Raw genomic sequence first — 12,527 nt, forward strand, 5'->3', positions numbered from 1 at the left:
TACTTGGACGTCTGTAAACACAGATTAAAAAAAAAAACAATAAACTCTCCGATCGATTCTCTAAATGCATACGCAAAGCTACGCGCTTTTATTCGTTCAGGCACGTTCCATAGCGTTTCCTCGAATAGGCTCAGTATTTCATAGTAATTCCATATTAGCAAATCGTTTTGACAGTTCTTAAAAAGAAGTTGATTTGACTAGTAGAAAACTAGCCTATTGTACCTTTTTCAGCATCTGCACCCCTATATGGTAGGCTACGCGCGGGGCGCGGGGCGCGGGCGGGAGCGCAGCCTCCCCGGCAACGATTACTGATTAGTGTGGCGGCAAGCGCGGCGGGGCCGCCCGCGTGTACCATGACGCATTACGTCCCGCCGAACGCAAATATAACCTAAAACCATTGATAATCCCGCTTAGAACTCTCGTTTTTAGTGGACGGTGGTCTCCGCGAACAGCTAACTGTGCGTAGGACCCATGTGCTACTACGATTGTGTTATGTATAAGCGGCGTTTGTGATTGAGTCGGATGGCAGTGTCACGATATAGGTGAGTTTAAAATAAGGCATGTTAGCCGTGTCGCTGTGTGAGTTTCGTGTGAACATCTGCCTTGTTCTGTAAGGAGCTTCAGGCTGTATAAGCGTGTCAAAACATATCGTCACTACTTTTAAAAATCTCGTATCTCACGCTATTCCTCAAAGTTGAAACGCAGTAAGTCTATATGCATTCCATACATATATACTACAATTTTCTTTTCATTGACAGACGAAGATACAAGTTTTTTTAAAAGTAGTGACGATATCTCATTCATACCAGAAACAGTATTACGAGATTTATTTCAAATGAATATAAGCAAATGTCCTGACTTCCTGAATACAATAATAACAAGGTTTTTGTTATAATATCTCTGAAATTTGTTTCACGTTTATATGAAGCAATAAGGGAGTCGATCGTCATCTTGTGCCAACAGCTGTCCAATACAGACCGTCGGGAAAATGGGACACATTTTTATTAAATTTCGGTTCATGAGCGCATAACTAAAGCCACGATTCTAGTTTTTAAAGATACGTCAAATATAGCTAACTATCATATGTGTCGTATATGTCAGTGTTAAAAATTACTATTTTTAACACTGACATATCGTATCCAGATCTAATATTTAACTTTATCTTAATGTTCGAATCTGGCTGTTCTGATTCATATCGTATCCAGATCTAATATTTAACTTTATCTTAATGTTCGAATTGGGCTGTTCTTTCATTAGAAGACCTAAGCTTCGTTATACCTAAGATTTAATTAAGCTGTAATAATAAGTTATACTTATCACAACTAAGTATGGTTTACGACGGGTATAACTATGTTTTCTCCCAAGCAGTTAACGAGGTATAAATAGAGAGGCGTTGATGTCTTTATTACAGCCGTAAATGTGTTTGTGGAGGCCTCGGAAAAGGGGTTTATTATGATATGCTGGGGTTTTATTCTAAATATTTTTGATATTAAAAGGAAAGCATAATAAAAAGACATGTTCAGTTTAAGGCCTTTACACACTGTGTGGAGATATTCACGTGCTCTCACCGGCTGTCGAGTAGCGGCGGTGTAGACTTAGGCCGCGTACACACTACAATACCTATCTACTTACAAGGTTAAATTTATTATTCTCCACTATCTAGGTTGTCTGGAAGAGATCGCTCTTTAGCGATAAGACCGCCTCTTGTTTTACCTCTTAAGTTGCTATATTGTTTCCTGTATTGAGGTGTGCAATAAAGAGTATTTGTATTGTATTGTATTATACAATATAAAAAAATATCTTAAAAATGATACGTGTTACATTTTAGGCTAATACACAGTATGCGTATACAGGTTGTAAGCCTTATATGGACAATTAATTAAACCAGACAAAATTAATTAATGTTTTCATTAATTGAGAGGTGTTTTTAAGTTTCTCTTAATTTTCACCCTATAATTTATGAAAACTTTCTCACCATCAACTTACTATAATCATGGTCGTGATAACAGTTAATTACATTACATTGCGATAATGAGCTTTAAAATCACAGAATATATAATAGTACAAGTACAGAAGGCCCACTGCTTTGATGTTCATGAAATGCCGCCTTTTTAAATGCCTACAATTTTTTTACAAAGAAACCAGCCGCACGTGCGCAGCGTCGGATGATAGGGGTGCCTATGGATTAAAACGAATTAATTACTCAGATGAAATTTTATACTATTATATTTAAGTCTTGGGTACTTTCTAGGTATACAGTATTTTGGTTTAAGTTCCAAAATCACAAGCCTTATTGAACTTTTCCGTGGGACTTAATCAATAGTAGATCTGTGTAAGAAATTAAGAATGTCTTATGATACATATTTTATTCATAATGTCTATTTAACTTAGCATTGTTAGCCATTCCATACGCGGACATCGCATATGAACCTTTAAAAAAAACTCGTGACGTAAAATAACAATAGAAAGTGCGAATATGCGTTCCGTGAGAACGCGCGCCACCCCTGATTAGGCCGCGAACTCGCGGCCGCCGGCATGTCCTTGTAACACGGCGATAGAATCGCGGAGTGAGCCGCCCCTGTTTAAAATGGAACTGTTGAAACGTGTTCGCCTTACATTATCGGCCCAATTATTTTGTATCTTTAAAATTTTAAATTCAATTCCAAGTAACAGTTATCTTATTACATTTCTTATGTCCTATACGAACCACCGCTAAGAGATTTGCCCGCATTAGCTTTACACACTGTATAATCGTACAGCATGGCTACGAGTATTTGCGTAGACATTCACGTGCTCTCGTCAGCTACACCGTCTGGCGACAGTATCGACTAAGGCCGCGTTTGCACTATGCTTTAACGATAGAACCGAATAAAAAAATCGATGATACTTTTGATTCAACACGTATTACTCATATCCACCTATGTAGCTATGTTTTGTTTATTGTATGACGATGATACAGAAAATTTGTTCTGGTTGTAAAATAATGAATTACCTAGTTGAGAACCTGCTGTAATAAGTTTTTTGTTTATTTATAATTAAAATAATTAGCTTTATTCTAGTGAATAATTAAAAATAATTTACCAATTAAGTCCTTGTTTTTGCCTGAAACACAGGAACTATCCTAGCTCAGGCATTTGTATAAATCATCCCTTATAAAATTCTTAGTCTTTAAAAAACCACTGTACACTTATGTTATTCATAATAAATTATTTGTTAATTATTTGATATTTTAGCCACACCGTGTATAATACTCGTACAGCTTGGCTACGGCTTTTTGCCTTGAGCCAAGTGCACAGTTCTAGGTACGTAGCCAAATGCACAAACCTTTATGATAATTTCGTTATCGTACCTACATATTTCTACGACTATTAGGCTCATCCGTGGCAATCCTGCTGGGAGAGGTTGCAGATGCAAAGAGACCGGCCGGACGGCCAATGCTGCGCTTTAACCCTTAAATGCATGGTAAAGATAAAGATAAAGATAAAAGACATTCGTGACATTCACAACGCGTACGTACATGTACAAGCAATAAGAAAACAAGAAACAGAACAGAACATTAAGTGCGCATCACGAAATGGACCCAACTCAGCATATTGCTAGCTGAAAGCCAGCGCTGGCCCCGTAGCCGAATGGTACGCACACTGGTCTTCCGTAGGGCCCATTCGGTGATGCCACGACAGATAACACGCACATAAAGAGATGAGATCGAGAAGAAGAAAAAAAACACATAAAATATACTATTTACACTACAAAACAAAAATATTTAAATAACAAAAGGAGAGAAAAAAAGCATTTTAAGCAGTAAAATAAAAATAAAGAAGTAAAATAAAATAAAACTAATTCTACATTACGAAAACAACGGCTTTCTTTTCGTTCTCCATGAACGCGACCAAATCAAAATAGTGTCTGATGTATATATGCATCATATATTTGATGGTCTATAACTCAAACTGTAGCTATCTAAATCACATTTATAGCTTAATTATTATTCAGTATTTATTATTATTTAATAAATAATTAAATAAATTAAATCATATAATGATTTACTATTTATTATTTAAGGATACAGATGAAATGGCGGAAAAGTGTGAAAACACAGGATGATGGCGATTTTTAGTATGTGATTTAGGCAGACTTTTTATTTCGAAAAACAGGGATGAAGGGGTTGAAAAAGAGGTTGAAAGTTTGTTTTTCAGAGTTAGTAATTAGTTTATGTTTAAACATTTTATCATATCGGGGGGGTCTCACAAATAGTGTACCTTTCTTTTATAGTAGTAAAACTTTACAAATAAAACTTACCAATAATTATATATTTATACGAATAAGTTTTAGCCTATTTAACTTCTAACACTGATATAGTATTAAAATCGGTATTAAATATTTTTTTTATTATTTTTCCAAGAGTCAGAAAACCATTGTCTATCACATAATTATATTAATATCTCGTTAAAAGAAAAATTCATGCATTTAAGGGTTAAAGATTGCGTGAAGCGTGACATGGTCACATTTGATATTCCATGCAACCAATGGCATTGGCAGCGACTGGCCGAAGACCGACCCACGTGGCGCCGTGTTGTCAAACCAAGCACGACAATGCCTGGTTCTCCTGCTTAAATGATAAACGCATGAGGCGTCACGAGCAGGCCTCTAACCCGCCCATCTGGGGGAGCATACACCTGCCGTGTGTGCGGACGAGGGATCCTCTCTCGAATTGGACTATACAGCCACGAACGTAAGTGTCACAAGGATGCTGCTTGAATCATCTGTTATAGATGCAAAGGCCTGTTATATAGGCTCATGCGTATACAGGCGTAACAGAGCCAGACTGCATTTCCATCGGAATTTAGCGTTAAAATGTCTTTTAATCTAGGTCGGTTAGTTATGCAGAGAAACGACGTATGTAACAACTAAAGCCGTAACGTGTTTGCTGTATAACGACAGGAATCATAAAATCTCATTATGATGAACTCCATTTAAATGGGGGATGCTTTTGTTGGGGATACTGAACAACTTTTGTAATGATACAATACAGATTTGACAGTGTATAAAAGTAACGTTTTTGGTCGAAGAAACGCATCTTTTGACATCCGAAAAACTGCGGGTCACAACTGGATGAGATTAGCCCAGGACCGGGAGAAGTGGCGTACTGGAAGAGAGGCCTATGCTCAGCAGTGGGCGATAAAGAGCTGATATGATGACGATGATGATGATCTTTTGACACACATACAACATACAATCACGCCTGTTTCCCGTAAAGGGGTAGGCAGAGCACATGAAACTGTTAAAGTTACAGTGACACTCTTGGCAAATAAGGGGTTGAAAGAAAACTAAACTGTGACATTTCAGTGACAGGTTGCCAGCCTGTCGCCTACGTCACAATTTACCCCATATCCCACAGTCGCCTTCTACGACACCCACGGGAAGAAAGGGTTTGGTGAAATTCTTAACCCGTCACCACACGGATATTATAAATAAAATAATAAATAAATATTATAGGACGTTCTTACACAGATTGACCGAGTCCCACGGTAAGCTCAAGAAGGCTTGTGTTGTGGGTACTCAGACAACGATATACATAATATACAAATACTTATTTACAATATACATAAAAAACATCCATGACTCACGAACAAATATGTGTGTTCATCACACAAATAAATGCCCTTACCGGGATTCGAACCCGGGACCGCGGCTTAGCAGGCAGAGTCACTACACGCTAGGCCAGACCGGTCGTCTGAATTATAAGTAAGCATTCTACAAACAAGCCGTGTGTCATTTAAAGCACATTAGCATGAGCACTAAGATGTTTACCTTAAATAATATTATAACACATTTCCCAAAATACGACCGCAAGGAATCCTACTAAAGCAAAAAAATGTAACGAAAGACACGAAATATGGAAGATAAACAAACGTGACGCGAAAAATACTACCTCGTAAAAAAGAGAGCACGGATCTTCACTAAATACCTATTCGGCTGAGATTTTCCTCTAGGTTTTATGAAACAAATAACCACATAATGTTCCTTTCTTGTCCGCATCATTAAATTTTTATTTAGTTTTTGTTTTAATGCTGATCTTTAAAGTAAATGTGGATGAATTACTTTAAATTAAAAATATTACAACTTTTTTAAAACATCACGTTTACGCCTTATTATATTCTTTAGGACCACTTGCACCAATCACTTTAGTTAATGGGTTAGTGGGCTGTCAACTATCAAATTCCATATAAAATGGTAGGTTAACCCTCGTGTTAACCCTCCATTTTCGTTGGTGCAAGTGGCTCTTAACATGTTAATTATATAGTTATGCTTATGGTTCTGTTAAGAATAATATTATATTGTAAGCCGATAAAATGATAAGTTATTACTCTATGGTATGGTATGGTGGGACACGGGTTAAATGTGGCGTAGGCGAGAGGCTGGCAACCTGTCACTGCAATGTTACAGTTTCGGTTTCTTTCAACCCCTTATTTGCCAAGAGTGGCACTGAAACGAGAAGTTTCATGTGCTCTGCCTACCCCTTCATGGGACACAGGCGTGATTATATGTATGTACGTATATATATTACTCTTAGGGTCACTTTTGAATTTGACAGTTGTCAGCCCACTAACCTTGAATTAAGCGGGCGGTGCAAGTGGCCCTATTAGCTTTATTAGAACTTAATAGGTACCTAATTGTTAATGACAGTGTCAATGAAGTGTCTTTAAACTATAACACTTTGACACTGACATATTCAATTCATATCTTATTTAGGGTCACTTGCACCACCGATTTTATTCCAAATTCCATTTCCATTTTATTTCAAGTTCCATAGAAAATGGAGGATTTATATGGAATTTGACAGTTGACAGCCTTGAGTTAAACGGGTGGTGCAAGTTGTCCTGATAGATAGAATACGTAAAACAGGCGACAATAATTGCTTACTCTGATTACAGTCCAACAATTTGGTGTTTCCTTTACACCAATATTTAAAACAATGCCATTTGGGAATGCTAATAAAACATGAACGGTTAATTATACCCTCTTTCGACTGTAAATACAAATAATTATTCAAAGACCTAAGCAAATAAGAAAATTCTGGAAAACGGGCTAATCTGCAACTCCACACCCTGGGGACTAAAATTCAAAATGATACGACTGTCACAAGAAATGCGGAGCGAAAATAATTGGTACAAGCAACGAGCGGAACAAATGTAATGGAATGTCTGAAGAACGGAGTATCTTCATAAAGAATATTATTTGTAACAGAAATTTAATTTTGGGACGCATAACTTCACAATTATATATGATATTTGTGATTGATAAAAAATAAATTTAACGTGTCGATCAAAGAGACTATAATCAATATTTATTAACTTCATTCTGCACCGATGGCGACACTTTTTTCATTATCATCATTCATGTGTTTTAAACATTGTTTTCTAGCTTTACTGGAATTGCTTTCCTAAAGGCTAAACTTAAATTAGTAACGACCAAACTTATAGTTACCTATTTATAATAAAGTTATTATGAAAACTTATTACTGAAATATTACAGTACAGTTTTTTTATCGAAGCCTTTCATATAAGTAGATAAATCAATATTTTCACATTATTATATTTACATTACCTGTAGATACAGTCAAATGACCGTCACTTTGGCTACAAATCCAGACGTCAGCTTATAAAAACTCTTCGAACCGTAGCACGTAGCCGAAAAGGTCGGACCGCCACGGGGGAAAGCTAAAGATGTAGCATTCAAGTAGGCACATGTATTCCTTGTTTTACACGCACACCTCTACAAAAAGCCGCCAAAGCCAGTCAAAGGCCGATGCTATCTGAATTTCTTTTGAACTGTGGTTTTGATTCGACAGGTATTGACTGTGGTTTTTCCCCGCTATTGACTTAGTGGTTTGACATCATGTCGAGAGAGACTTTAAGGAAGTTCAATGGTCAACATCGATAATCCACGAGCAAAAAACTGGCTTATAATTATAAGGAGATCCCATCAGATAATCATTTCTTTTGCGAACCGCCAAGGAGTGGAACGCCCTGCCTGAGTCTGTGTTTTCGCACGAGTACAATCCAGGTCTCTTTAAAGCAAGAGTAAATACTAAATAGGTATCTCATAGGTAAGCGCGTGCTCCACCGTAGACCGCACCATCACTTACAGGTGTGATCGTGGTCAAACGTCTATACTAAAAAAAAAGATAATGAAAACCAGAAAGAATCAGCGATCTTCAGTCGTATCAAAACAAGAACTGAACCATACCAAGTGAATATATTAGAATTGGGCTGAAGGTTTAATATAAACACAAGTACCTACCCACGTTTGCTAAAGTGATTTCTGATCATGTAATCCAGATATTCAATTACAAGGTACATTTACATAATAATAGAACCATATACTCCTTAAGCATCAAAGTTACCGAAACTTAGCACCTTCCACAATACTCAACGATATTAGGCGAGGCCTATCGAATAGTTTCGCAAAGTTCCCGAAGTGGCGGTGACAAGGCGCTGGCCGTCCCAAGTGCCGTTCTAACAAATTTTGATGAGTCGACTATCGCCGAAATAAGCTGAGTTGGCGTACTAAGTCAATGTCGGAGGCAGGCGAGTTCGCTAATGCCGGCCAATTATCCTTTAGTGGGTCACAGTATACTGACAAGAAACAATATGGATAAGCAGAGATTATCTTCGGATGTGATATAAAATCTAGTAGGAATATATAAGTTAATGTAAACAAGAGACCAAAATGAAACTTCGTTTGTGACAAGATTATATGGAACCATCGCAGCGCTTAGTACCTAATAGAATAATCTGTATACATAGAATACACATCTGGCTATATGTATGGTATAACGATAATTATGCATTATTTGAGGACCGGTCTGGCCTAGCGTGTAGTGACCCTGTCTGCTACGCCGCGGTCCCGGGTTCGAATCCCGGTAAGGGCATTTATTTGTGCGATGGGCACAAATATTTGTTCCTGAGTCATGGATGTTTTCTATGTATAGTATTTGTATATTATAATAATATATATCGTTTTCTGAGTACCTGCAACACAAGCCATCTTGAGCTTACCGTGGGGCTCAAGTCAATCTGTGTAAGAATGTCCTGTAATATTTTGTTTTTAAGTTCATACGTAAAGGTAAAATGCCATATATTATTTTTGGTGCATATTCCTGTGGAAACGTCCGTAAAATAGACTAGGAATATATTCTCTATACAAATGTAGGTCAAGTCACTATTCCCAGAAAAGCTGAACTTAGAGCGAATCAGATGGGGTTCCTAGTAATTAAACTTGTCTGAATTTGCGGCTTTAGCCAGAAATTCTCTCGGCTCTGGATGCATAGTGAGTCAGGTTACGGAGAACAGACATTACCTGGCTTCTAAAAATATTAGAACGGCAATGAAACTTCGTGGAAAGTAGATAAAATATAAATGTAGCTTTCTAGATACCTACCTTGAACATTTTGGAATTTTGGATTAGTTTTTAAGGGACCAAGAGTCACATGAACATGTAATATGTGTTAGTGGTTTATTTTTTGACAGCTTTGGTATTCTTTACCCGGATATTCGAACCTTGGGTGTAAACGCATATAAATATGATCCATTGAAATCGTACATTCAGCCTTGCATCAAATGAGGTAGTTCTAATTGGTGTTCCATATTGTTGTATATGCAATAGTGATGCGGCATCTAAGTTTTCCACCTCGAAAGCCAATGGGGTCATTATTAAATACACGAAAAACCTAAAAAAATTTCAGCATTTGTGAGTTTTTTCAACAAAGTATCCATGGTACGGCAAAAGTCACTATACACAATTTAAAGTAGACAAAATTTGTAATTAAATGAGACTAATTTGGTCTTGGTACGCCAAATAGTTTCGAAGATTCGGCTTCTCAAAGGTTCGCAATATGAAGTAGGGTTAGTTGGTGAAATAAGCATAGTTAACGATAAATGAACTAGACTGGACCTTCGAATCCACAGCACTCCTTTAGGAGAAAGCTTACCGAGGTAGTATATCTCTGTCAACTGACCAGGAAGGTCAAAATCGTCATCTGATGGTGGATCATCAACGAGTGGTTTATCAACATTGGCACACACCAGACCTGGTACATTACCGCAGAATTGTCCACTGCAGTAGGTGCAAACAGCTGAGCTGTTGACACCTACTTTCTCGCAACCACAACTGCTGGTACAACCCTCTTTGTAAGTACAGAAAATTGTTCATTTTAAGCAGAACCTGAGGAGTTGGTGGTTCCAGTTTTGGTTGAGAAATGAAGCCTTGTGGACTCCGTAAGAATTCATCTTCAGTATGGATTAAAAAAAGATTATACACCTCCGAACAGCTCCAACTACTTTTCCCTTTTGTTGAAATTGTGCAAAACTTTGAATCGCCGTATCTTAGTAAATATATGGCTTACCTAGACAAAATTATATTCATAATAACGACAATTTAGTACACATCTAATTGTTCATAGCCACTTTTGCCGTCAGAAAAAAAAGTTCTTTATGGTAAAATTTAACAAAAGTCAGAAAAAGTCATAAAATTTTACGGATTTTCATGAATTTAATTATGACCCCATGGGCTTTCGAGGTGGAAAACTTGGATTTGACATTACTATTTCATCTCTAATAATATATAATACAAATTAGAACTACCTCATTTGATGCAAGGCGACACCCCTTAATTGATACGATTTCAATGGATCATGTAACAAATAGGTGTTATCTTGAAAAATACTAGAATACATTACGAATTTTATTTTTATTTTTTATTTATGATATTATGAATGGGCTTACTTTTGGCCACAGATTAGCCAAAGGCAAAGACGTGGCCTACGATGGAGTGAGCTCGCCTAGAAGATGCCTGTTCACTCTAGATTTGAGTTCAATTTTATTTTTACTCCCATTATAGCATTCTTACGTAAAAGTAAGTAATGTAAGTTACGTAAAGTTCTTCAGAGTTCACTGAAACATCTTGTGGCTTCGGAAGTCATGTAAGGTTTTGACCTTACATGACATTGTATAAATATTAAAAGGTCACTTATTTTCAAATAGGTAAAAATTAAAAAAAAAAACATAAAATAAAAGATAAGTAATGCTAATTTTTTTTACATTTACCGCTTCTAAAATATGAGGTACAGAAAGCATTTCTGGTCAGTGAAGCCCGTCGTAGCATAGTAGTTTCTTGAGAACATTGCTACGACGGGCTACGAATTAGCACTATGAACGTAGCATAGTGCTAATTCGTAGCCCGTTGTGATTAATAGCTACAGTATATGACGTAAGGGGCAAATTACATGTACGAGTAACATGACCAACCAATAAAGAAACATTTTCAGGATGAAAAAACATTTGAAGTAGGTATCAATCGTAAAAAAAAAAATATCTTTACTTTTATTTTTGTCACCAAAATTGACACTTTGTAACATCAAGTTTAGATTTGCAAACGAGTTAATTTATATCCGAATTGACCTAGAAAATCATCATTTCCATCATTTCCATTAAAACTCTTCTTCTGAAAGAAAAACTAATTTCCTCAAGACTTTCTACAATGGCTCGGATCATTTTCAAATCTCATTTATGACAGTTTGCTTGAGTTACGAGAGCGAACTTGCTCCATAAAATATGATAATACTCGTAACATTTATCTGTATTAATAAAGTAAATTTAGGCCAAAGTTAAATAATGAACTGAACGTGATGTGTTTTATGTAGTACTAAAGAGAATGGATATAGAGGATATGTCAACCTATTTGTAGTCAAGTTGCATTGACATCAAGTTGAGTCAAAACATTTTGTTCTGTTCATTTCTTTCTGATGTTAATACTGTAAAATTCTGACTTATTTATTAGGTAGGTACTAGGTACATACCAGTGGCGGCTGGTGAACATTTCTGCTAGGCAACACTGAGCAAGAAAAAACCTACCTTAACATTAGGTACTTTACTAGTAATCAATTTTAGGCAAGCCGGTGGGAATCAGCTTGTATGGACCAGTCGCTGCTGGAACATACTAGCTTTTGCCCGCGGCTTCGCTCGCTTAGAAAGAGCCAAATATTTGCCTATGTCACCTTTCATCCCTTCAACTATCTCCACTTAGCAAATCACGACAATTCGTCGCTCCATTTTGCCATGAAAGACGGACAAACAAACAGACACACACGCATTCCCATTTATATTTTTAGTTTGGATCACATTACAGATTATTTACCAACGAATAAATGAGGCATTTATAACCGAGCATCAACCAACAGTGTGGCGCCATAATTTTCTTTTAAGGTTTCGATGTATGCTTTTTCTTAGACTTTAGATGTCTTTTACGCAGTTATTTTGTCTTTGGTAGTAGGTAAGTAATAATTGAAGTTGTTAGTATAGTTTATACCACGTTTGTATGCCTGATTAGATTGAGTTCGGGGTACATAATCGATAGTCACTGTGTGTAGGTAATTAAATTTATTAGTTACGTGTATCGAACGTTGTTGCGAACATTGCATATAAAGTAGGCATTATACAATATTATAACAGAGGGCTTATGTAAGT

General features: G+C 36.7%; 1 protein-coding gene across 1 annotated transcript in view; it reads left to right on the top strand.

Moving 5' to 3' along the window:
• The first annotated feature begins 347 nt into the window (after positions 1 to 347).
• LOC125235039 (Down syndrome cell adhesion molecule-like protein Dscam2) overlaps positions 348 to 12,527 on the top strand; it is a 331,791-nt gene continuing 319,611 nt past the window's right edge. The window contains 1 exon segment of the mRNA XM_048141502.1: positions 348 to 542. Coding sequence (XP_047997459.1) covers positions 523 to 542 — 20 coding nt within the window. The 5' untranslated portion in view covers positions 348 to 522.

The sequence above is a fragment of the Leguminivora glycinivorella genome, chromosome 16, assembly GCF_023078275.1.
Source record: "Leguminivora glycinivorella isolate SPB_JAAS2020 chromosome 16, LegGlyc_1.1, whole genome shotgun sequence".
NCBI classification, from domain to species: domain Eukaryota; kingdom Metazoa; phylum Arthropoda; class Insecta; order Lepidoptera; family Tortricidae; genus Leguminivora; species Leguminivora glycinivorella.